Below are 27,571 nucleotides of genomic sequence, written 5' to 3' on the forward strand. Positions count from 1 at the left end.
GTACACACAGCTACATACATAACGACAAAAGAGAAAGAGACCTGTGGGATGAAAGCCGAACCTGAATACACAGCAAAAAAAAAAAATTACGAGCAGCAAAAAAAAATACTGAATCTGATGCTTGGTTATATACATTCGAAAAATCCAAATACGAAACGAACCGAACAAAGAGGAGTGTGCAAAGAGAAACAGAAAAGCAACACAAAAAAAAAACTTGAGGAAAAAAAAACAAAAACACAAAAAAAAAATGTTGAAATATTTTATTTTTAGTTTCTTTTTCGGTCGATGATTCGGTTTTTGTGCCGTGTGCGGTGTTAAAGATTGCTCTATGCTGGAGCCAAGTAGATGTACACTGTACAGTACATACATATACATACATACATAATATATGTATTTTTCGTTTCAATTTTATTTTTTGTTATTTCTGTGTCGCTACGTTATACCGAGCGATGGAGTTCAGCGAATTTTTGTGTTCGAATATGAAACTGCTTTGCAGGTCTTTCTTCATATTCAGTTTTTGTTTTTTTTTCTGTTATTTCTTATCTAGGGTTACCAGGGTTTTGTCGGGAATGAGAATTGTGAGCTTCATTAAGAGCAATTAAACGAACTTCATAGAATACTGCTAACGTTTTCTTTTCGAATTAGGTTTCTATGTGGTTCGCATTTGAAATGGCGCCCAACTAGAAGCCTCAATTTATTTGTATTTATTACTGCACAAACAGAAAATAGTTTGGTATCAAAAAGCACTTTTTTCCGACAAGTACATACATACATAAGTGCCACCTAATACAAATATTATTATCTTATATTCGGCAATAGCTCCTAGAGAAACCATTCTAGTGTTCGAGTAATGTTTGAGTACTGTCAGACATAAATGGGACCTACAGTTTTTGTGCGAATTCGAATGGTTGTGAAAAGCTTTTATTACTATTGGAGTGTTTGTCCCTTCCTCATGAGGGGCAGTACCAGTGAAAAAGCTTAAGGTGGCACAGGCACAGGGATTGAACTCAAGACATCAAGCATGATAATTCATTTTTATTGATTCATTTTCAAGACTATCTTGAATCTAGGTTTAAATTCGTAGAACCAGCTTACTTTACCATAACTTACAACTAACTCACTGGCCTCATACGGACACAATAAGTTAAACTATAATTCTTAATACTCCTGATTGATTGTTGATACTTTTCGAAGAAAAGTTAAATGGCGCCCAACACAAGATTATTAAGGTTTAATTTAGATAACATAAATTAGCATTATGTTACTTGTTGGCATATAAAACTTAAAGTTTCAAAGAAATCAGAGAAATAGAACGCACCAGTCTTAAGCCAAGGTAAGACAAAATTAATAAAATATTTTAAATGGCGGCCGAAAATATTTTAACCTAGAAAACAGGCCTTTTTAAACATACAACACCTTAAAGTGAGTTGGCTCTTTAAATCAACTTCCTATAAAATAAACAAAACTAAATATTTCTTAACGTAGTACCCGTGGCATGATGGTACGTGCGTTGGACTGTCATGCAAGGGGTCTTGGGATTCGGCCTAAAATTGTAGGTCCCTTCCATTCCTGACAACAGTACTCGCACACAGGAATGGTTGAAAGTTGTAAGTCACTAGGCCCTGGTTCACAACGGACTGTTGTGCCACCCCATTTGATTTGAAATATTTCTTAAATGGCGCCCAACACAAGATTGTTAAGGTTTGATTTAGACAACATATATAACTTGTTGGCATACATTACTTTTCAAACAAACAACATTTTTTAAAGTGAGCTGGTCCTTTAAATCAAACTAACTTCCTATTAATTAAATAAAACTAAATATTTCTTAAATGGCGCCCAACATAAAAAAAATAAATATTCAAACCAACATTTTTGCTGAACTTTTTTCACAAGAAAGTAATAACTTAAAAAGTGAGTTATCTTGCTTTTTGTTTAAGCATAAACTTGATATTTAATTCATCAAAAATAAATATTTAATATACTGTCGATTGGTACTTGCTTAATGCGGTAACCCTATTACATATTGGAAAAAATAATTTCTCGAGGTTAAAAGAAGTTGTTTGGTGCCTGCTTGCCAACCTACCTTTTAGCTTAAACGAACGACTTTACCAACAGCAGCAACAGCAACAACAGTACCCATCAATGTTTGAGTGTCCCTCAATTCTAGAACACAAAATAAAAATAAAATTTTGTTGTCGTATTCTCGTTGCTGTTGGCTATAATATGACTTGACTGCTATGATGTATCTATAGCAACCCAAGTCTAAGGCAACGGTTCTCAAATGTTATATCGTTGGCTTTCTAGAGATATTTTTTCTTGTTGTTGTTTTTGCTTTTGCTTCGAATATCTAGAAAAATAAAGGTATCGAACGAATGGACGGACGTACTATACGAATGCATGCATTGCCAGTGCCACAGCACAGCACAGCCACTTGGATTCTATGTGTTACGAACAACGACTACGATGACTATTGGGGTCTAGTTGTGCTGCCTATTTATACTTTTAGTGTCTCTGGGATACAAAATAACCATAAAATACAAAATTGTAGGCAAATAGAGATATGAGGGGATGTATGTTGTTGGCGTTGTCCCCTTCGCCATCGGGTTTCGTTTATAACACTGGGAGGACAGAGAATGAAATGCAATTGGATTGCAACATGACTTAGATGGTTGAGATGACGACTCGACTGACTCTAGCTTAAGCTGTTCTCGATCTCGAGGCGCAGAAATTTTATTCATTACTGTGTAGAGATTTTACGTATTACGTTTGTTTCTTTATTTTCATTTACCTTACCTGCCCACAGTTTTTATTATTATTATTTTTAAGCTTTTTTTTCATAATGGACTTTGAAAGTTCCTGTTTGGATCTTATTTTCTCTTGAGTATTTTATTTTCTTCTTTTATTTGTTTTTGCGTAGGTAGGCTTTTTATTTGTGTTGTTTTTATTTTGTACTCTTTAGCTTGTGATAGATATGAATGTGCTTGTGCACTGTGCAGACTTTTAAATAGGCTGCAATTTTCTCTTTAAAATCCAAAACATTAACCAATAAAACCAACCAAATGATTAGGAAACTAATAACATAAAGGAAACGAATAAAAATACGAAATCACATTTAATGAGAAAACGAGCTAAAACGATAAGAACTTGTGTATAGGTTTTGACAGTTGTTGCTAGTGGTGCTGGTGCACCACTGCCACGCCGTACAGCTGCAGCAAGCAACGAAAGGATGACATTTCTTCTTAAGAGATTTCTTCTCTTCGAAGTTTTTTGGAACATTTATTATTGGTAGGTACCTTATCACAGCAGTTTTAGGTTAAAAGACTAAAACAACACAACAAAAATAATGAAGAAACATTAAATTATGTGACATACGATGGGGTTACTCTTGAATTGAATGTAGGTATGTAGTGAGGCAAAGTGATGTGTGGAAAGCAGCAAAATATAAAAACAGAAATTAATGAAGAAGAAAGAACCAATAAGAGTTAGCGCCATCATGGACACATGTTTTGACATTTATGTACATTTTATATAGATATAGATACAGATGGGATGAGATGAGAAGTTTAAAGGTTTGTTTACCTTTTGGGTGTCATTATTATTTCACTCTGCCCTCAGTTTTGTTTTCATTATATTTTTTTTTTGTTTTATTGCCATCCATATTTTTGTTTACATTTTACGCAATGCTAGAAATTATGTAGGTATTTATGTTTCTTTTTATTTTTATCAATTTCCCTATTCTGCTAATTCGTTGGGTGATTTTTGTTTTTCATTGTTGTACCTATCTCTGAGTTATTAGAAATTTAAGGTAAAAAGCATTGAATGTGAGTGAGACTTATCTTTCAGGGGTTGTTGATAAGCTTGTTAAAGAGAGGAAATAAGGCAAAATCATACAACAACCACTTAAGTTAGAGAATAATTCGTATTTATCAATAGAAACGCCGAGAATGACGAGCGACGATACCACGGAGCACTAGGCGAAGCGAGGAGGGTTAGTGAGTGAGGTATTTTATCTTATCCTTTTGCGGATGTGTTCACACTTGTTGAATAGACCTACCCGCTTTTGGAAGTTGTGTAATTAGCTTAAAAGTTAGTTGTGGTATGAAGAGATGTTGAAGCATGAGTTTGAAATATGTTTTTCTGTTTAATCGAGTAATGCCGATCACGCTATCATATCTATTACAGTTTTATCAGTAAACAATTCTGACAAATGATGACAGGCGAAATTATTTGTTGCTTTATGTGTGATCAGAAACTGAGTCTGAAGAGTTATAAAGTACCCTTAGTTCAGACTATATCCTTGTATCGGTCTTAATGAATAGGCTACAGCCAACATAGTTGGTGGAACAATATCTTAATTTTTAGGCTCAGTATTTAGTCTTTATAAGATAAACACGTCATATAACTATAAAAAATCATTTTTATCTACTCCTCACAATTTAAGTATAATTATGATTCTATGATTTATCAAAAGCGATTCTAACAATATCTGCATAAGCTTTTTTGACAACATGGAAATAACAAATATTTGTCCTGTTTTATTTCCATCTCTGTCAATAATTATTTAAATTGTCTACATGTTCTTATATAAAAAGTGTATTTTTTTTATTTTCTAATTACATCACTTTTGTTCTAGTTTTTGGTAATATGTATTTGTTGTTTTATTATTATTAATAATGATAGTTGATATTCCGTCGGAAAAACTAAATTGATTGATAATTCAACACAACAATTGTACAACAGAATACCTTCATGCTATTTGAAATTGAAGATGCTTACATTTTGGGTAAAAATAAAAACTCAGATATTTAAGATAAGTCATTGAAATTTTAAGGAACTTGGAAATAGATCTCTTAATATGTTGAAAATACACTTTTCATAGTCCGAAAATCGATCACAAAAGTGAGGTATGAAATACCAAGGCACTCAAAATTAGCATACGCAGAATATCACATTTTTACCAACTTAATGCTTATTGTTGGTATCATAAAATAATATTTTTATTTATATTTTTTAGATGATCAATGTTTGCGTATATTGATTTGAATTGCCTCACTGCATCTACAACTTATTTTGAGACCGAAAAAGGCTACATAAAGTTTGAATCTTTGCTGGAGGCTTTGGTATTTTGGATCAACTTAAAATAGGATCATTAAGAAATATGCATCATTGTCGTGCTAAGATACACTAATACAGTTATTTGGGTAAGTTGTATGCTAATTGTATTTATTTCAAAAGATTAAGACAATTTAAAAAAAAGCTGTGGTTAAAGATTGGCTAAAGTTGGACATAATTTGGATAAGATTTATTAATGAAAAATAAATACATAAACAATATAATTTGATTTTAAGAAGTTTCTCCTGGGCGCCATTTTATACAAAACTCATCTTTATCAAAATCAGTTATTTAAGAACGTCCTGATTAAATTTACATAATATTAACTAATTAATTGAGTTTAAACTGGGTTCAGGTATTGAATAACAGTTACAACAAAAATATAAGTGTCAAAGAGTGAATGATTGTTTGTGTAACTCCTTATAAATTATTATAAATGAACAAAAAATTTAGGTTTTCTTCATAAAATTGTTTAAGATGTAGACTATTCAGTATACTTCAGTTAAATTAACTGAATTAAATGTGAGTTCGTTGTTTTTCTTTTAAACCAAGTTTAAGTTTATTTCAGTACAAGATTAAAGTAATGGGATCATTTTTGAAATTGTAAAATTTGCCGATAAGGCTTTTTTTATATTGGCATTGGGTTATCTGACAAAGAATTTCATCATAAAACTTAAGTATGGCGAAACGAAAATAATATTTTCACAAAGGATAATAACTTTTTCCACAAAAAAAAATTTAAATAAATTCCTGTATTTTAACAAAAATTCATAAAAAAAAAAACAACATCCTTTAGAAAAACCACCTGAAGCTCTATTCATTTGCCTTTATTTTGTCTTGAGAATTAATTACTATGGATGACAACTTTTGCTAGCTAGCTATACAGCCTGAACTTAAGTTAACTTTCCCTACAGCTTTTTAGTCAGTTCACAGAACTAAAAAACACTGCCTTAACTTAAATTGAAAAATACATTGTTACCCTTCAAAAAAGCAAGTATATGGGACAAAAATCCTTCACACCAACAAGCATCCATCCCTTTTTTAAAATCCATCAATTCACATACGTACATTCCTACGTCTAGTCAAATTCTAAATAAACCCTCTCACAGTTCAAAAATAAATAAATAAAAAAGAACATCGACTATAAATATTGGAGAATAAACAAGAACATAGGCAGAGGCAGGCGATAAAGAAAGAAATACCTGTTCGGCATTTGTCAAATTTGACATTTGCCCCACACAGCATAGATAGTCAATTCATAAAGTCGGTTCGGTACTCTTGCTACCCTCATGCGACACTTGTTTCTCGCAAAAACCAACAATAACAGAATTTAAACTTACATATGCATGTATGAACCTACCCTGTTTGCAGTTGCATCTAACTCTAACACTGCTGCCACAATAAAACTCAAAATATATTCTAAACAGCTATTTATTTGACTCATTTAAGTTTGTTTCCTCTCGATATTTCCTATGATGCATCATCATCAGTCACCATCATCACCAAAGGCGACTCGATACTGAATTACTGATAAATACAAGATTCCAATTCAAGCGAATTACGTTAAAAAACACTTAATACAAAAATAATAACATGCCGCAGCTAAAAGCTAACGCGCAAAAGAGAACAAACGATACTTATGGCATTGTGCTGCAAAAACAAAATAACCGACATAATATGCAAAGGTCTGTCATAATTGCTTCTAAGAAAGAAGAAACAGAGATATAAAATTAATATGACAAGTGCACGGAGAACAAGAGACCACACAAAAACAGAAAAACAAGAAAATAACAATCATATCAATAACAAATTTATTTTTATTGGTTGGTATGTAAGTTGGCGGTAACTCCAAAGACACAACACTAGCCGGTTCAAAGCTTCTGTCAAAAGCAAATGTCAAAATGTTTGTTTAAAAGAAAATAAAAATAACAAAACACTGTCATTTCGATAATAAAGCAATAAACTAATTAATAATCTGCTGAAGTAGTAGAAAACAGAAACAAAAAAGAAATAATCGACTTCAAAACAAAACTGCCGAACAGGCAAATGTCACTTAGGTATATTAGAAAAGAAAATTGCGCGCCTAAATTGGCACTGCAATCAGAAAAGATCGAACCCAATTGGATTGATGATGAAGATGAAGCAAGGAACAGTTAAAATAAAAATGTAAACAAACATTTCGGCACGGCATAACTTTTCGGGTGGTTTATTTTAAAGATTTCACAGTTTAAAAAAAGGCATATTATATTTTTGTTTTTAAATAATTCTACTTACATTAGGATCTGTCCACATTTTCAAATATATTATTCACACTTCTATCCAGATGACAGTTACAGCTGTCATTGTGTGGAATTCAAAAGAAATAAACTTTAAAAAATCTTCTCCACCAAACTCACAGAAGAAAATTAAACTCAGTGTTTTTTTTTAATTAATATTTTTATACTTAAGTCACTATTATTTTTAAAATTTTCAATATGTGTCTCAAAAATTATATTTAGCAACTGTGAAAATGTTGCATATGCCACTTCTACAGCACCAAACTAATGTTTCTGTTTCAAGTTTAAAATTTAAAAATTTGTTTATATTTTTGAATAAAGTTAATACATGTAATTGTTTGTCAATATTTTAATGTGTCACAGAATTTTAACTTTATTTATTGCAATTTCACAAATAATTTCATTGAAAAATCGTACGATTTTTACGTATTTCTAGTTTAAACTCTTTATTTTTGCTTTGCTTTATATTGCTGCTATCAATCTACGAAATAATTTGTATTTTCTTAGTTCAAATTCAAAATTTGAAGAGACGAACTTCCGCACGCCAACCTATTTCATGAAGTGCACAGGCCATACTAGTTTTGTCGTATTCCACCATTCCGATTCGATTCGGATGTTTTTCTTTTTGTATTTTGTGTTTTTGCTGGTGCGCACATTTACACTGTACCACTGTACGGCAAACGGCAGGTCGACTTGACGTCGACATCAAAACTCGGCACTCGGCAGAAGCAGAAAAGCAGCGCAATACAGAGGCAACCTACAACAATGTATACGAGTGTATCTACAACGGCGAAGCGAAACACCATTGAAATTAGTTACAATCTTCCTCCAATAGAGGTCGCTAGCTGGCAGTTCTCTGTTGGCAGAAATACAAAAAACCTAAAAAACTAAGATATTTCGATTCAGCAATGACTACGACGACGACTCAGTTCAGTCGCCATCGCTAGCTGGCAGTCGGATACAATTTTGCTGCGAAATATTCCCGTGCATGGTTGGAAATGCTCTGCTGTGTGTTGTTTGAAAATAAAATGTTCGATATTTCAGATTCATATATACCTACATGCGAGTTCAGTTTGTGTGTATGTGTGTAGATTTGATGTTAAGTGTGTGTGTATGTGTGTATCCATTATAAAACCAGAACAGAGCTGTGGTAGACTGGCGACGAATGAAGGACGCAAAGGGGAGTAGAAAATGATAAAAAAAGAACAAGATCCAGCAACAACGTATAACTGCTCTATAGACTTATACCTAGGGTTATGTAGAGGTTGTTTATTATGAAGGCGATTGTGGACCCGAATAATGTTGTGTGTTTGCTAGAGTATTTGTGTTTATGTGTGTGTGTGTGTTTGTGTAATGTATTCATATACGTAACGTTGTGGGTTATATACAAATGAAGAATATTTAATGCTGTTCCCTCGAAACTTGAATCTGGTTGAAAAGATAGATATGCGGTAAGGCAGTGGCGTTCGTTTAAGCTTAAAGTTCAACTTTAATGAAGGTGTTGTGAAAAACCTTTGTATTTTTAATGCAGAATTTTTAAAAAGTTAGTTTTAAAAGTAAAGATTTTAGGATAGGAATTTAAGGTCTTGAGATAGATCACTTGAATGAAAATACTGAAGTGAATGTTTGATTTTTAAAATTAAAAAAAAACTGTTGAAACCTGGAATTTCAAGTATAAATACCGCTATCCGTTCCTTGATAAATTGAAGCTTAGTCTATGCAATAACTAAGTATGAGTATGTGTTAAGTAGTTTAGGCACAAACTAGTAGGTGGCACAGAATAATACAAACAAAATTTGGACAGAAATATCATATGGGGCCTGTAACACAAAAGTTCAAGTGTACAAGTCAAGAGTCATTTGTAGAATTATATTAATCTTACAAGTTCAGATTAATCCTTAATCAAATATAAACTTTACAGTTGTTACAAACACAAATTTGCTTATATGTATTCAACTTAATAGCGTTTACTTAAAAAAGAGATGGAAACGCGATTATAAATTTAAGTTCTATTAGTTAAAGATCACTTTAATTTTTAAAATAAGAATAACATCATGTAAACTTTTATTGAAGGGCTTTTTGGTATTTGAATAGAAGAACATGATTGATGTGATGTTATCTGTACACAATTCAAAATACATTCTCTTCAAACCTTTTAGGTTATTGTTTAAAATGTTAGTTTTATTATTTTATGTTTAAATTAACGTAGGAAATAAATAGTTAGGTTAGGTTAAAGTGGCTGCTGATTCGGAATCCACACACTTAGGCCAAAAAAAGCCCATTGTGATACCACATGAATCTAGAGTATTACTTCTTACTAGTCGAACCATTTTGAGCTTTTTATAAAGCGAAGAAGATATTTGATATTCTTTTTAGCTGGTTCACTTGGATTATCAAAAAAGTAGTCTTCCAGATGAAGTTTGTTTCTTAGTGAAAGAGCAGGGCAAGTGCAGAGAAGGTGAGAGATTGTTTCCTCTTTTTCCTCGTCCATACAGCTCCTGCAGATGTCATTTGAGGCTACTCTAATTCGTATTGCGTGTCTGCTTATAAGACAGTGTTCCGTAAGGACACCTATTAGGGAGCTAATATGAAGTGCTTTGAGATAACAAGGCCATATGAGTTTTGTGGCGGCGTTTGTTGGCAAATTGGTCCACATAGAGTTTGCTATCGCAAAAGCTGTTTCTTTTAGCAGAAGTTTACATGCAGCTCTCGGTATACCTATCTTCTCCCTTTCAGTTGAAATAGGCATGACGGTTCCATTTTTAGCGAATTCATCGGTTCTACAATTTCCCGTGATGTCTCATTGGCCCGGCACCCATCATAGGTGAATGTTAAATTACTGCACTATCTCCATAAGAGAGGATCGACAATTGAGGTCCGTTAGAGATTTGGTTGAAACACCGTCAAGGGATTTGATAACAGTCTGACTGTCAGAGAAGATGCGGATATCAGAAGTTGATAACACGTTTTCTCTTAGCCAGGAGAGAACTACTATGATCGCTAAAATTTCGGCTTGGAAGACGCTACAATGATTAGGGAGGCGGAATGAGATGTTTAGATTAAGCTTTTCTGAGTACACACCACTACCAACTCCCTCATTTGTCTTGGATCCATCTCTATAAAAATGAATGCTTTTGTTATCCAGGAGTTTTTTGTCTTCCCATTCATCTCTAGATGGAATGGATACCTGGAAGTTTTTTTTCCAAATTGGGGTTTAGGAATAGTGTAGTCTATGTACTTTGGTAAAGAATCACATTGTTGTTTATCCATTGAGATGAGGTGTTGAGATGAAGCGTTGAGTCTTATTTGTCAGGTGGAGGAGAGTGTCTTACGCTGCTGAGGGTGTGGTTTTCAAAATAGATAGTTAAAAATGCAAGATTTTGTAGTAGCTATTTGCTGAAGATGTCGAGGGGTGTCAGATGGAGGAGAGTGTCTTACGCTGCTGAGGGTGTGGTTTTCAAAATAAATAGTTAAAAATGCAAGATTTTGTAGTTACTTAATTAACCCAAATTGTTTTTTTTCAGTATATTGTGTGTTAATTAAATTATTATTATTTTTTTTAATTAAAAATCTTACAGATTCCTACACTATATTATTTTTGGACCAATTATTAATTTATTGAATAAGAATTACAAACTTATAAGATTTTGATATTTTTAACATTGACGTACTGTCTTTTACTAATTTGAACATATAAAATTATTAATCTCGAGTACATCGTTGCAATCGAAATATTATAAAAAAAAATCTATGCTTCAAGTTATTGAATATTTAATTTTATGTTGTAAAATATGAACATTTGAATTTTAGTCATATAAACAGTTGGTTTGTGGTACCCGTGGCATGATGGTTAGTGCGTTGGACTGTCATGCTAGAGGTCTTGGGTTCGATCCCTGCCTATGCCATCTAAAGTCTTTTCACGGGTACTGCCTCTTGCGAGGAATTGACAAATTCTCCAAGAGTAACTATTGTCATGAAAAAGTGCTTTCTCAAAAATTAGCCGTTCGGAGTCGGCATATAAACTGTAGGTCCCCTCCATTCCTGACAACATTACTCGCACACAGGAATGGTTGAGAGTTGTAAGTCACTAGGCCTTGGTTCTCAACGGACTGTCGCGCCACCCAATTTATTTTATTTTTTAATTTTTGAACAGTTGGTTCAAAACACCAACATAAAAAAGAACATAAATTATAGAAATTTTGATTGATTTAAAAGGAGTATTTTTTAGATACATCTTCTGTATCTTACAATGCTTGAATCGCCTGCAAGATCTTATCGTTTATTTTTCAAATTAGTTGTGTTACAACAAAATGTAAATTATATAATTTTCTAGTTGTAATGTACCGTCCATTACACTTGTAGAAGAGCCAGTAAACTTGTAACCTTTGTGCTACAGGCATTTGTTACCATTCCCATGATTCACTTGGATTACAATACAAGTACTTATAGTTTTGTGTTACAGGCCCCAGGAGCTCAGAAAATTAATTGAGTGTATACTTAAGTCTATATTTTCATTTTTGGGGTACTTTAATTCTTAAAAAGACATAGCTAAAAGGTGTGCAATATGTTTAATATTTTTAACAGCAAAACATAACTTTACGTTTTTACTAGTTTATGATGTGTTAGAAAACTTTTTATTAAAGATCCGGGATATGTATCACGCTTAGGTCTTCTCAGCTGTTACGATGTATGAACGAAGTTCTATGGATGAGTATTCTATTTATTCTACGAAATACATTATTTCAATTTTGGAAAAGTTCTTAAAAGTATATTTATATCTTTTATCAGGTTTTTAGAAGATAACATTTCGAAATCGAATGTGCTTTGTTTTTGGTAGTACGTTGATTTAAAATAGATTCGTATTGAGTTCAATAATTTGTCGATTCTAAAACTATAATCAAGATTGTTGAAAAATTATAAATTTTAGGAATAAGCCAAACTCTTTCTACAACATGTTTTCAAATACATAGTATTTACCAAAAAATGACTCAATTTCATGTATTGAATTGATTTCGCAAAAATTTATTTAAAAAAACATCTTTTGCGTGGCCACCATGTAATAAAATATATAGTAATCGTAAAGAGAAGATGTTATCTGGGGAGTATTTCGAAAAGAGCTATATTTTAAAGCGAATGGACAAAGCTTCCCCGAGAACAATCTTCCAGTCGAACTCTCGGACATTATAGTAGACACATACAAAGCCTCTAAATAAAATAACTAGGAAATAACTTAAAGCGACCTGTACAAACCAGACTGCAATATTTTATACTGGTTGAAATTGTTATTATTTTATAATCATTTCGACAAAGCGCCTAACTAACAACCAGCTGTCATAACTGGTCAAAACGCATGGGACTAAAATTTAAAAATATTATAAAGTCTATGGAAATATGAAATTAAAAATAAAAGAAGAAACATATAAACAAGGTACGATTGGGAACCATGATACCCCATTTAACCTACCACTACGGTCACCCATGCCAAACACAAAATATCTATTTATTCAAATCCAAAAAAAAGAAAGAAAAACTATTTTTTCTCTTCGTTCATTCTTGTTTTTCAGTAGGATTTTGTTGTTGTTGCCTTAGTATACTACTATAGCTGTATATTGGTTCACTCAGTTCCATTTTCATCCAACTACCATTAATTTCTCGTCCTCTACTTCGTCGTTGTTGTCCGTCTATATCTGCACTCTAGTGTAGTGTGTGCGGATGCGGAGTCAGTACTGCTGTAAACGTCAAATCCGAACATTTTAATATTTTCTCTTCGCTGTTGGCTCGTTGGGTTGGCTGTTCTTCGCCATCGCCAGAGATCTCTCGGTTCGTTGTTATTGTGGATGTAGTAGCTTCAGTTCAGCCATGGAGCTTCTCTACCGTCCCAACACCACTCCCCTTATTCGTAGCATAGCACAGCACTACCTAGCGTTCTGTAATAAGGCTGAATCAGGGTTTGATATTTTTGTTGCGATATAATGACAACGGAGATACGACACACAGCACCGAAAGAGATACTCTTATGGAAAAGCACCGAGCTTCGTCATCGTCATTCTGACGTTAAGGCGACCGTCAGTTGTACACGTCGGCACAGCAGTGCCTGTCTGTCGGTTCAGTCGACCGACGACGACGACTATACGTAAGGTTTGGGATTTTGTATGACACAAAACGAAACTGCTGCCTTAGCTTGGTATACTGTTGGTGTTGTCGCTTGATGGATCCCATGGATCCAACGTTTATGTACGGGTTTTGGGTCGATGGTATATATATGTAGCTGTAGGTATACATAATTAGGCTCTAGGTGGCTCCCTATGTGCTATGTGGATGAGCTGTGCGATGAAATGATGTTGCTGGCAAGTGTATAACTGTATATATGTACTTTATATTGGTATAGATAAAGCTATAGCCAGTATTTCGCGTTCTTGTTGGTTTTTGTTGTTGGTAGATTTTACTGCCTGCCTGCACGTACGTCGATTTCGTAGTCGTTGTCGTTGTCTTCGTCGCCGGACGAGAAGCTCAGATTTTATATGAAGGTTGGATGTTGGTTTTCGGATTGTTCAATGTGCACTGCGTTTTATTTTTACAAATGCAGCAGCTCCTCTGGCGGATAGATCCGATAGATGAATGTACTACCTATGTGTACGAATGACGAAAGTTGAAATTTCAATATCTCTTCTGGTTGCCATCGCTGTTGCCGACTTGCCGTTGCCATTGCTATTGTCTGCTGGCATGTTGCTCATCTGAACGTTCGCAACAGCATTAAAGACTTCTCTAATGGCAGTTATTTCGAAAAGAAATGAAAAACAACAATTTTTGAATTTAAAACGCTTGAATCGTCATCACCAACCATTGCAAAATGGAATAGAAGAAGAAAGTTTATTTTATTATTTCTTTCGTTATGTTGGATGCCACGTCGCCATCGTCTTCGCGAGGCGTAGGTACTCTCAAATTCGAGTGTGTGGCAGCGAAATCCTTAAGAATGCAGTTGATAGTGGTTATTGTTGTTGTAGAAAGCTTTCAAAATGAGCACGCAGCATTACCTACCTACCTATCTAATGAAATGTACGATGCGCGGAAAGTTTAAAAGTACGAGTACACTACCCCATGATGGCCAGACAAGGTTGTTGTCATTGATAATTTTGTTTGTTTTTGTTGTTGTTTTAAATTTTATGTTTTCATTGATTGTGGGGGATGGAATTTCGTTGACTCATTGATTTAATGATGCATTATTTTGGGAGGTAGGTATTGGTCTGGTAATAGTCAAATTAATAGTAGAATAATTGATTATACGCAAACAAAGCATACATATATTAAATAAAACATACAATAAATGGGCCGTGCGGATTTGCAACATGAGTTAATGTAGGACATGGATTTCAAATTCCTTTAGGTAGTATACCTTGATACTTTAAAATTGTGTTGTATGAAATTGGTTTTAATGTAATCAATTTCAGTAAGTTTAAAATTTGAATTCAGTTCAACTGCTTTGTATATCAAAACCCTTACAAGCTGGTATATTCTAGGTACAAAGATACATATATCAAAATTCTTGTTTTCACAAGAAGTAAATAACGAATAGTAAATTTTCGTTTTAAGAGTTCAAAAATTTTAAAATCATATTTAATTAAATTGTTAGTTTTATACAAGAATTTTAAAAATAACTGCCAGGCATTATACATATGTAGGTATGTAAAAGAATCAAAAACATAGAAGTCACCGTCGTCGTCGGATGTGAACCCAGCAATGACAATGACTTTTCTCAATTCAAAATCCTATTTTTATAATTTTTTCCAGAAGTACCTATTTCTCTTCGATTACAGAAGTCCTCAATAAGATTAAGCAAAAGAATTGAGCTTTCATTATGCAAAATTAAAAGTATCAATTAATAACGTTTTAAGAAGGACTAACAAAAACCTTAAAAAATTTTTTTTTAATTGTTAAATAGTTAGTTACCCCAAAAACATTATCCGCTTTGAACATTTTTCTGACGACAATAAAAACGTGTGTTATTTCTTGTTTAGAGAAAATAAAAACATGAAGAATCAGTTGAAATTTGGCTAAGTGTGAACCATTTTAAAAAAGGATTTAATGACTCATGAAGATCTTTACAAAGAAAGCGGAAACAACAAAATTACCTTATAAGTTTTTCGGGTTAAAATAACTTAACTCTTTTGGCGAGGACTGTGAGACACCTGCGCAAAGCTCAAAACCTATAATATACTTTTTCAATAATGACTAGCGCCTAAGCTATCTACAATTATAGTTTTATATATGTAGATGCATTTCACTGATTTCAACGTCTACCTCTGAGTTTTATAAAACTGGGGTAAATGGTACTTATGATGTCTACAAATCGGAGATTGTCTACTTTATGAACATCAAGGGGCAATCAAGAGTTAAAAACCAGACGACAATCAATATCACCTGAAAAACGTTAGCCTTATTACCAAATTTACTATATTTCAACCCAAACTTACAGCTTAGTCTGAAATAACTAAAGTTTGAAACTCAAATAACCAAAATTTTCCAAGCTACTAATAAAAGGAATCAATGGATTAAACAAACATAAAAACACCTAAAATTTACTAGAACTCGAGAAAAAAAACTGTCTTGACAGTCTGTACCATCTTCGATTTTCAACAATGGAAAATCTTTGATAAAAATAAACAAAAACATTTTTAGAACTTGAGAATTCAATTTTTCACTGTAGCAAGTTAGCCCACAACGCGACGTACTGTAGCTGTGGACAAACGTCGATACAATTCCCAACTAACAACATAATCACGCTTCAACTATTTCATAGAATACCCTGATGATAGCAAAAGGTTAACTGAATTTTAAAGGCTAGGTTTCAAGTTCAAAGTTTATATCCAGCTAAAGCAACAAACAAATAATCTAATATTTTAAGGAATTTATATATTTTGGTGGGCTTCAGGTAAAAAAGTTTTTTTTTTTGTATGTTCGCTACGATTCGTTCATAGCTATGGACATCTTCAGACGGAATCGAAATCTACTAGTTACATTTATATAAAACTTACAAACAAATTTTTTTTCAACTTGACACTTTGAAGTGTGACTGTCAAGTCAAAAAAGGATTTGTTAATATGCAACAATTTAGCCAAAAAGAGACTTACCCTATTGCATAATCTTCCAGCGAGTAGTAAGTGAAGTAAGTTCTCTTTTATTAAGTTGGCAATTGCTTGAAGCCTACGAATATCCTCTGACACAAATAAGCCTTTGGCATTTTATTAGCCTACAATAATTAAAAAAAAGATTTAAAGTTATTCTATGTTAAGATTCAAAGCCATACTTACCTTTGTCTGGATTTATTGACTTCACTTTTTTGTTTTAAATTCTCTAAAAATGCACTCGTATTTTGAAAATTATAACTTACCTAGGACTAGACAAAAATTCATAAAAGATGTGATGGTAATGTAGCTCTTGAAGCAATGACAAAGGTGAAAGCCTTGAGGAAATTATTCAATATAAATTGTAGCTAAAAATAAATGGTTTAAAATTATGCCACAAAAATATAATTGTTCAATACTATTTCAGATCAATTTCAATGACATTGATTTTGATCCTGTTTCTAACTTACGCTTGTTTTTTAATAATTGAAAAAAAAAACCTTGTTATATCTGCTTTGTTATTGAGAATATTACCATTTGACCATTATGCATTTAGTTGAAAATCCTATGAAATCTAGGCTAAAAGTTTGCTGCCCTTTTGCTAGTCAATCCTTGTCAAAGTACAAATATGAGGTTAAACCTTATGTAATTTCCCTTTAAATGGGCAGTTCTTATTTGTTTCTGGAACTTTATTTTATACAGCTGTTGGTCGGATTATGGAACTGTTGCTATCTCAAGCAGCACGTCCGAAATTGAGTGCATTGGCATTCTTATAAAAGCGAGGCCTCACTCACTTAATCTTTGGTATGCACTTGGAATGGAACTCGGAAATAAAGCAGGAGGCTTGAATTTACTAAAATATAGCAAACAATACAAAAAATATAAATACAATTAAAAATAAAACAAATAATAATAATTAATTAAATAATAAATTAATATTTTGGTGGATGAGTTTTCACAAATAGTCATATTCTTTTTTGCAGTTTTCCTGTGGGATATATATATTTATCCCTTTTTTGGTGCTGGAATTAATCTACTCATTTTTCAAGACCCTTAACTCAAATGAGATGTATTTTTCAATTTTTGAATGCTTAGATAAAGGTTTTTTTTTTAAACTCCCAAGATATTTTCATTTGAGTTCGACAATTTTTAGATACAAACGCCTGTTTCCTACCATATAAGTCTATAAATCTTCCTAGAGTAAAGTTCAAGTGCAACAACAAGCCACTGGTTGAACTCTTTTCAAATGTGGCTCATAAATATGTACATTCATAAACATATACATATTTAAAATAATGCAGATATTCATAGCATAGGTTAGGTTTTTTTTGGGACAAGTGTTAAGTTTTCTAATTTGTTGGTATTTTTTTGTCAGAGTGACAATTTTTTACCTCAATAACCTATGAAACTCGTTACTTAAAACCTTACATTATCAAAACATCTAAAAGATAAAAATAAAAATTAACAAAAAAGTCAACTGTCCTATGGAAGGAATCGGAAACTGGGCACTCGTTGATATGTTTTTATTTTTCATTTGAAAGCAGCTCAGCCAACAACGACATTGACTAAGACCAATTTCTACTCAACGTTAGCAAAAGCCAACTCAACTTAAAATAAAAATACACAAAAAAAGTTCTAGAAGCAAAAAGCAATACCAGTAAAAGAAATTCTTAGAACGACAGCAACAACAACAACAAAAAACACCAGCTACGAAAATCATTAAATATCTACTGGAGTGAGGTCCTTCGTTCCTTCGTTGCTTTTGTGTATAGAGTACTACGACGACGACGACGATGATGATGATGCTGCTTCTGCTACCACCGATGCTTGTTCTTATCCTGCTTCAAGGATATCCTCCCACCCTTAAAGGATACACTCACACACAACTTTTGTATGTTGTACGGTTGGTTGATGCTTGAGCAATCTTCTCATCCCTTTTTTGTTCTTGTATTTTGCTGTTATATTTCTCTCCCACTACAATTTCTCGTAGGAACAATGCTCCGAGACACAATGCTTGTATCTATATCTCTTTACACCTACCTTTTTGGTGTGTATCCTATATTAAGACTTATTTTCAAGTACATTCTAAGAACAGGGCGTTTCTTAAACTTTTTGTGTGCAATTAAGTTGGTCTTTTTGAAGGTTTTTAAAGGACTTAATTTGAGATAGACAGTAGCTTTTACATAGGTTTAAGCAAAGGATTCAATTTTCAAATTTATTAAAAAAAAATAATTTTTCTATTAGTTACTGAACAATAATTAATAAATAAATTATTCACTATAGCTAAACATAATATTTATCACAATTTCAAATGCACTATTACAGGTTGGGCTTAACCGTTTTGCTTAAAAAAAAAAGTTTAGGCTATTTAAACAATATTGATAAGGACAAATTAAGTAAGACGCTATAACGACAATAAACAGCATTTAGTTTTAGACGGATTTATTTATAAAAATGCATTAATGTCAATAAACCAAAAAATGTTCTCTCGGAACTTTAAACTTTAGTTTTTCAAACCTGTCTATTAAAAACAATTTTTTGGATTCTCTTTATCATGAGAAAGTTTTACTCATGCAACAGTTGCAAGTGGCAGCTGTAGGTCCACTTGTTCTTTCCCACTTAAGGGACACACTTTTAATTGAAATTTTTTTTAAACAAATTACGGAAGAGCAGGCAATAGAGTTAACATTGAAGCTGCTACAGATCTTTAATCAATTTTAATTTTTTGGAACCTTGTTACTTAAATTATAGTTGACAACCTGTAAAAAGTCTTCCTAGTGGGGCCAAAAACATTAAATCCAAACCTGTAGCACCCATCAGCCTTCTTTTTACAGGCACCGCAATTTATAAAAAATTATAAAAAATACTCTAAGAATAACTTTTGTCATAGTTTCATGGTTCGAATCTGGCTTAAAACCACAAGTCCCCTTTGTTGTTTTCGTATTAATCGTTAAATTTTATAAATTACTACACTAGGCATTGCCGTTTTTGAAAGTGTTGAAATAACTCAATAACTCATTTTCACCAACATTTTATAAAATTGTGCAAATCAATGAACAAAATAATTACTTAGGTGATCGGAGTTATTACGTCTGTGAAGTTCCTCCTCTACACGCCATCGTGTATTTCTGGAAATATATTTCAAGTCTCTCCAACTCTTCCACAGTTGTGCTGATTTCTGCTCGACCGCTCTTTTCCAATTACTTCTAGGGGGTCTACTTGTCTACCTTGTTGTGTTAGCGGATTCCATTGCATCGCTTGTCCCACAATCCACTGCCACTTTGGTCTTAGATTGATAAAAGTCTATGGGTTCCTGACCCGTTTTTGCATAAAGCTCAGTATTTGAGGTACCGATGGGCCAGAAAATCAAGATGTTGCAACGACGGGTGTATTCATAAACGCAGAAAATCTGCGCTAGTACAATCGCATTTCTTTTCTGATGTATTCGTGAACGCACTCCCAAAGCAGAATGTCTGCAGTAAACAAAAGGGTCTGACATAGTTTGATTTGTATGTAAACAGAGTTCATAAACGTCACAGAAAAATTGCTGCCAAAGAGATTTTGTTGAACTTGATTGTTGATTTCCTTACCGAAAAAGAAAAGAAAATTATAATTGGCACAAATATCTTCCAAGGAAAAATAGAAAGAAAATTATAACGAAACAATTTTTAAGTTTAATGTGGTTAGTTGTCCACACAGTACCTACAGTAATTTCATCATCCCTTTAAAAACAATAATTTAAATTATTTCTATCAAAAAATTAACAAAATATTTGCATTACTCACATTCTTTACGAGTCAGTGCCGCTTCGTCCTTCTTGTTGTTGTACAAATTATTTTAATAATTCCCGCTGCACAATCTGCCCGACGCTGACGACATACGGTCTGAAGTCTATAAACGGTAGGTACTGCAATTCGACTAGGTTAGTTCGATCGAAAATCTGACCTCATGAGTGCAGTTAACGCAGTTATTAGTTAGGCTGACGTTTATGAATACACGCGACATCTATTAATGAGGAAACAAAGTTATTACGAAAACATAACATTTAATGTTGTATTTATTTATTATGAAAAACTAAAATTGTATACATGTGACTTTTCTTTTTATGTCTCAAAGCACAAAACATAAACTATCTTCCAAATTAATACAACTTCTATTGAATAGAAAGAAGTTTATAACTATTGCCTTAAAAATATTTAAACAAATCGAATCTTTTTGTTCATATTCTACTTTGACAGATAAAAAAGGGGATCCAATGAGGCTCTATCATACTTGCTAGAGATGTGGAGGGATAAGACAGTAAAGAGTCGAAAAAGTTTCACAGAATACACATTGACATTACCATAGATTTTCAAAGTGTATTACTATTTTTTGTCATGAAGCACGATAAGAACAGAATTAAACAGAAAAAAGAGAAAAAAAGCATCTTGTTCTTTATTTTAAAAAAACTACAGGATAAAATAATCGTTTATATAGTCTTTTAAATATTCCATGACATTGATTTTACAACGAATTATTTGGGGAAAAATTCTGCAGCGTACAGTGCACAGTCTACCTACAGACTACAATCTACAGTCTAATAAAGTTATTAATTTTTAAAGATAATTTTTGTTACACCCTATAACTAACTCATCTAGTTTAACAAAGTACCACAAGAAGGTTAAGGAAGGCAACAGCCCCCAACAACAGGACCAAAAACAACAACAACAGCAACAGCACAAGCCACTGCTACCACTATACCTTCGCTTACGACCAAAATAATATAGGATGCTAACCTCTTTTTCAGGGTACAAATGTACGAATACAAACTGAACCGAACAGAACCGTACTGAATTGAACAGAACAGCAACGCACTATGTAGGTATCTAGATACGTATAAAACAGAAGCTATGATGCAAAATTCTGATTAAATTTCTCCCAAAATTCGTCCGTTGGATCCCGATCCCAATCTCAATCCCAACCAACATCACCCCCCCTTTTTTCTAATCCAACAACACCTCTAATAAACACAAGATTCACCCTCTTAAACATGGAAATTTTCAATTCTCTGTGTTTTTTGGGCAAAACTTCGTCTTCTGGCTATGGGGGTAGTTTTTTGGATGTTTGCTTTCATTTTTTTCAAGTTAAAGAATTGCAGCTAGAGAGGACGCAACTAATGCGCTTATTCTCAAAAACTTACGACGAAATCTCAAAAATAATAAAAGAAATGAAAAAAAATACATACAGATACTCTTCTACTTAACCATGTGCTTTGGGGCACTTTCTTTCGTTCAATCTGTCTCCCCTAGCTATCTTTCTTTCCACAGAGGCAACAAGTTACCATTAATCAAAAACGATGAACGGAATAGAGAAGCAAAGCTAAGCAAATGGAAATGTACGTTCATATGACGTAGTGTGTGGTGTACGAGTATCATCGCATCGCATCGCCCAGAAAGCAGAAAGTAAAACGGCAATCTTTCCTTCCATATGCAATGCACACGTGTGCGTGCGTGCTTAGCCCGTCTCACCGCCCGCCCCTAGCCTTAGCCCTAGCCCTTTCTCCGACCCCGACCCCAGTTCTCTGTCTATTTCTATTTATTTGGATATCTCAAATCTCGATATTTTGGGTAAAGCGTAGAGCATAACGCGTCTTTGGATTTGGAATTGAATTCGAGAAACTCTCTGAATTGAAAGTTTACCCATTCATTTTTCATTCATTCATTCTGGAGCGTAGACCGTAGAATGGTTTCGCATCGCTTTGCCTTCGACGTCGACATTGCCTTTGCAACTTCTGTAGGATGGACGATTTTATGCCGCTATATTGCCTACTCTAACGTGAGAGGGCGACTTGCGACTATCACGAGGTTGATGTTGATTACCAACACGTATAGTCGGTACGGTAGTTGTTCGTCAGTTTAGTCAGGGCGATCTGTGTTGTATCTTGTATTATGCAGCAGCAGAGAGAGAGAGAGGGTGGTTGATGCATTTTTGGCATGGGCGCTGATGGAATAAGCCAGGACCATGAGGGGACCTTTCCCTTTTCATACGGTCCTTCTTCTTCTTCATCTCCTATCCCCTGACGACATCGACGGCAGTGGAGGATTATCATTTCAACAATGACATTTTAGAACTCGCGCTCTCGTATTGCACACTTGAGTCCGTTAGTGAGGGCTTTAGTCTAGGACTTTCCCTTTATTTTATTTTTTTTCCTTGGCAAATGTACTATATGGAGGAGGGTTGTAAATCAAATTGTCTGGCGGGCTGATGGCCGGATGATTTAGATGCAACTTGTAGCATTTTGTTTAGCGAATAGAATGTCGATGTGTGAAGTTTTACAATTGTATTGTTAGATTTTTGTCCATCAATTGTATACAGTTTGAATTTCAGCGGGAAAAGTGGGTAACTTTTAGTGGAGTGAATGAAAAAGTTTTTCCTTGTTGAATTCTTTTCTTACATTTGTTCACTTTTTTGAGGTTAAGTTATTAAATCATACTAACTAAAAATGAAATCGTGGAATGTAAGGCTTTCTTAAAAAACTCAGTAAACAGATATTATGTAGATACGGAAATGTTACAGCTTCAAAGAAACATAGCAGTCAATAAAGAATTTTACTTAAATTAAATTTGTTGGCCTAAAACGAAATTTATTAAAATTTAATATTGTTTCAGAAAAGCTTCTAGAATCTAAAAAAAAATTAAGAAACCTGTAATTTCTTGATAAACGGAAGGTTCTACCGTAAGATACTTTTTCGGTTAGATACTTCATATCAATAGGTAGTGCTTCTGAAAATAAAAACATTATAAGTTGTATCCAACTTAATTTTTAAATTTGAGATGTTAAATCAGAAACTACAATATTTTTAAAAATATTTCATAGAATGAAAGAATGGATGTGGAACGAATTTAGTGGAAAAGTTGAAACAATTCGGGAATCTTTAAGAAATGTTTGTTTCCTGCGCAAAATTTTGTTTGTTACCGTGAATTCCAAAAGTTAAACCCCAATAGTGTGAGACCTTCAAATTCATATCTATGTACTTATCTCAAAAACACTAACAAAGAAATTTCGGAGGAAAGGGTCATTTAAGTTATTAGTGATCAAGGTTCGAGGGAGAAAAACATCTATTGCTTATGATTTGCGATCAATCATCGAAAATGTCGTGGTCCATTCGTTTGTGACTTGTGAAGATAATATGTAATGTTAAAAACCTAGCAAAATTATTCAATCGATCAATGCGTTTTCATTCTAGGGTCGTATTTTTCTTTATATGCGATGAATTTAAAAATTGACAATTTTGTGGCAAATTCCTCTTTAACAGCTTAATATTTATATTTCATGTGGTTTTCCAACTGTGAAAAATAACAATACTTTCTTATAAAAGTCTTTTAACATTTCGATGGATTCAGACTTGTTATTTAAAAAACAAGTTCTTTTTACGCCTACTGCGATGAATCGACAAATCTTATAAAATTAGTTCTGGGCATAAAAAGTATTTCTCAAAGCAGCATTTTTAGAATCCTCATAATGGCTGAATCACGAACACGCTTCAGCTTCGGCTTAGTCTGCGTTACGGTTGGCCTGCTTCGAGGTTGCTTTGAATGTCGTTTCTATTATTTCATCCTTCCAAAGAGCAAATATTTTTTTTTGACATTTTTAACAGCTGTTGAGCTGTCAGTTCTTTACGAGCTGAACCGTCGTTAGTTAAGCTGGCTCAACAGTCTGGGGCGGACTTGGTCCAGCACGGTCCCTAGCTAGCTGTCTCCAGTTTCGCCCGCAAAGTTGGTTGAGGTCTTCTCCCACTTGAGTTACAGTCTTCCTCTGCTGCGCCGTCCCTCGGGAGTAGATTCGAAGACCTTCTGCGATGGAACGTTGATGTCGCACATTTTGTCGTTGTATCTTCTTCTCCACTCTCCATCTATGCGCACGGGACCAAAAATTACCCGAATAATTTTTCTCTCAAAGTATCTTAAGACGCTCTCGTCTTTCTTAAAATGGGTCCAGGCCTCAGCGCCATGAATGATGAAAAGTGTTGGTGATTTTAGATGGTCGAGAGAGGACTATTACTCAATTTCCTTCTAATTCAGAAAAAATAGCGACTTGCAAGAGTTATTTTTCGTTATATTTCAGCGCTGGAGTTATTGCCTGAGTTTGAAGCGTTGCTTAGGTATGTAGACAAAGTCCTTAACTACCTCAAAACTATAGCTGTCCATAGTGACTTTTTTGTTGAATTTAGAAGGTTTCTGTTTAAAGGTCGATCTACTCCTTTTGGTGTTCAAGAACAACTGACAGCTGTTAGTTTTAAATTAAATTTTTGTTTCCAATTATTGATTGCTTTTGACAGTATGTATTATAAAGTTTAATTATATATCCCTCTTACTTGTGGTTAAAAAGAGCAAATTAAAATTAAAAGTCAAAATGGGAGCAAGATAAAGTAATGAAAATTCCAAATGTGTCACCTCTGTGGAGCCCAATGAGAACACATTTTAACACAATTTTCAAGAACAAATGTCCACTTTTTTCCACAATGACTTACTGACTACTATCTTAAGATTTCTTTGTGTATTTTTAAAAAGCAAGAACTCTAATGTAATAATAACAACGTTCGATATCATTTTAAATTTAAGCCAACAAAATGTGTAATAGAAATAAATATGTCTTAAGGTGTTTTCGAACTAAGTAGTGTTATAATCCTAACTTGAAGTCCTGTGTGAACCTTAACTAACTTCTCCATCCAGCTAGGTCAATATTTAGATGTCTCCAGTTGTGCAGTCCAATGTGGCTGAGGTCACCTTCTACTAATATGTCTCAGCTGATCCACGAACTTCTCCTACTGCTCTGTCCGGTGGGCGTGAAGTCGACGACTTTCGGGCCGGAATATTGGTGTCAATCGTTGGACTTTAATCGTTATACGACTGAAAAATCGGAGCTGGGCTCCACCCCCCACATGTTTCGCCTTAAATTGAAAAGCATTAAGATCGTTTTTGTCTTGCCAGCTTGACAGAAAAAGAATGAAACTGAAAACAAATTGGTAGACATTTAAAGTTAGAAACTGAATGTTCAATAGGTATGTGTGTTTTCCGCTTCTATCTCTAGCATTCCTGAAACATGCCTTTATCATTTGCAATGCACTGATATCGTATCTTTTTAAAAGGTGTTTTATGTAGGTACTGTGAAAGGTTTAAAATGTCAACCCCCTTTTTATCGTACCCTGAAAATTCATAGTACATGCATACGTTATATGAAATCAATCCTATTGCAATCATTTCACTCTTTTCGTGATCAATTCTTTTCAAGAAGACTTAAGAATTTAATTTCAAGAAAACAAAATGTAAAATTCAGAAACGAAGTTTAAATATGGTTTGATAATTCAATTTGAATAAACCCTTAACACAAGAACCTTACCCAGGGTGCTATTACCCTTTTGTAAGAAGTGCAAAACACCCTTCTGTAAAGACCAAAGTTGTGTGCTATTGTATTTTAATATTAATACAAACTAATATGAAAAATGTAAAGATTTTTATATAACAAAATATATTTGTGATAAAAACCAGGGTATGGAAAGTCCACTCTAAATATGGATAGTTTTTAGGGTGAGTAATCAATGGGACGAACCACTTTGTTTTTGACCTTGATGGAATAATTTCATGATCAGTAACTTTCTTACAAATTTGACTGCTTAACAGTTTTTGTGATACCTACCAGCAAATATTATTTGTGTTAAACCAATAAAAAATACCTCATATTAAATTGAAATCTGATCCTTCTCTTTCAATATTTCATCATAATTTATAAATTCACCAAAAAGAAAATATCTAACAATTTAACTTTGACGTTGCATGCAACACCTACAAAATTCCTATCTGAAAGATCGAATAAACACAACAATCCTCATCTATTTCTACGACTACTATAAATGACGCATTTGTGTTTCTCCCTCAACACACATTATGCACATCAAAAGCCACCCACTCATTGTAGTATCTACCTATACTGTACCTGTGCCAGTCAAAAGCCCATCTAAGCTAACATCTAGCGACTGCGACGATGAAAATGAAAATGACGACGACGACAAAAGCACCAACAACAACGACAAACGACAAGGGTTGCCGTTGGTTTTGCTTGCTTACTTGCTTTGCTAGCCATAAACGACGACAACGACAAGCAAAACTACCCTCAAGTTTGTCCATCACAACTTACCTAACTGCTCTCTTGACTATACGGCCAGTACGACGCCTTCAATAATGTTCCTTTGTGTCTGTAAGTGTATGTCCCGTGCCGTGTTCTCTGCTGTTAATACTTTAACAGACACACCGTTTGTAGTCTTCAACCCCAAATCTACTCTTCTGCCAACACAATATACACCAACAACATTACATACTACACATTTTGTAGATCCAAAGTCCCACAACAAACAGCAAAGTTGATGCAATCAACTTGCTATTTGCCCGAAGAAAAAAACAACAACAAAATAAAAAATAAGCTATATAAAGTGGAGAGAAGAGGAGGAGAAGGGCGATGGATTGAGTTGAGTTGGGTTGGATTGGGTAAAGACGGGAGGTAGGTTGAAGAAAATAAAAGCTAAGACCCAAAGTCACTTGCGACAGAACGCATGCCATCCCTGCACCCTGCGGACAGCACACAACATACAACACACGGCACAACTGCCTGTCAACTTTTCTTCTTTGGATCAATTTGTTGTGCCGCGTCGCGCCGCGGCAACGACGACGAAACAACAACTAAGATTGCGACGACAACGACGACGATGATGATGACGGTTTCGGTGTCGGTGTCGGCGACCACCTTTTCCCATCTCGTCCATAATGAATCCGCATGACATGGAACCCTGAGGATGGAGTGCTACAAAAAAAAAAACTCACGGCTTTTGCTGTAGTAGAAATCAAATAACAGCGCTAGTGCAAAGTGAACACAGGCCATAAGCATTAGTAACAAAGCCAGCAAAGTAAAGACGCACAAACATCAAACAAAAATAGAAATAGAAATAGAAAACAACCTTCGATCATGAGTGAGACGAAAATGTATTATTTGCTCACATCATTTGTATAAATGTGAACTTAAGCTACA

General features: G+C 33.9%; 1 protein-coding gene across 2 annotated transcripts in view; it reads right to left on the reverse strand.

Annotated features, from left to right (window-relative positions):
• LOC129941622 (myb-like protein Q) overlaps positions 1-16,631 on the reverse strand; it is a 56,193-nt gene extending 39,562 nt beyond the window's left edge. The window contains exon 1 of one of the 2 annotated variants that reach the window (XM_056050308.1): positions 16,520-16,631. Coding sequence is in view for 1 of the 2 variants with exons in the window: in XM_056050305.1 (XP_055906280.1) it covers positions 7,390-7,407 (18 nt within the window). In the remaining variant the exon portion in view is untranslated. Of the gene's footprint in view, positions 1-7,389; positions 8,233-16,519 lie in introns of those variants that run through there. The other variant, XM_056050305.1, reaches the window with a different exon arrangement.
• Between the last annotated feature and the right edge of the window lie 10,940 nt (positions 16,632-27,571).

The sequence above is a fragment of the Eupeodes corollae genome, chromosome 1 (assembly GCF_945859685.1).
Source record: "Eupeodes corollae chromosome 1, idEupCoro1.1, whole genome shotgun sequence".
NCBI classification, from domain to species: domain Eukaryota; kingdom Metazoa; phylum Arthropoda; class Insecta; order Diptera; family Syrphidae; genus Eupeodes; species Eupeodes corollae.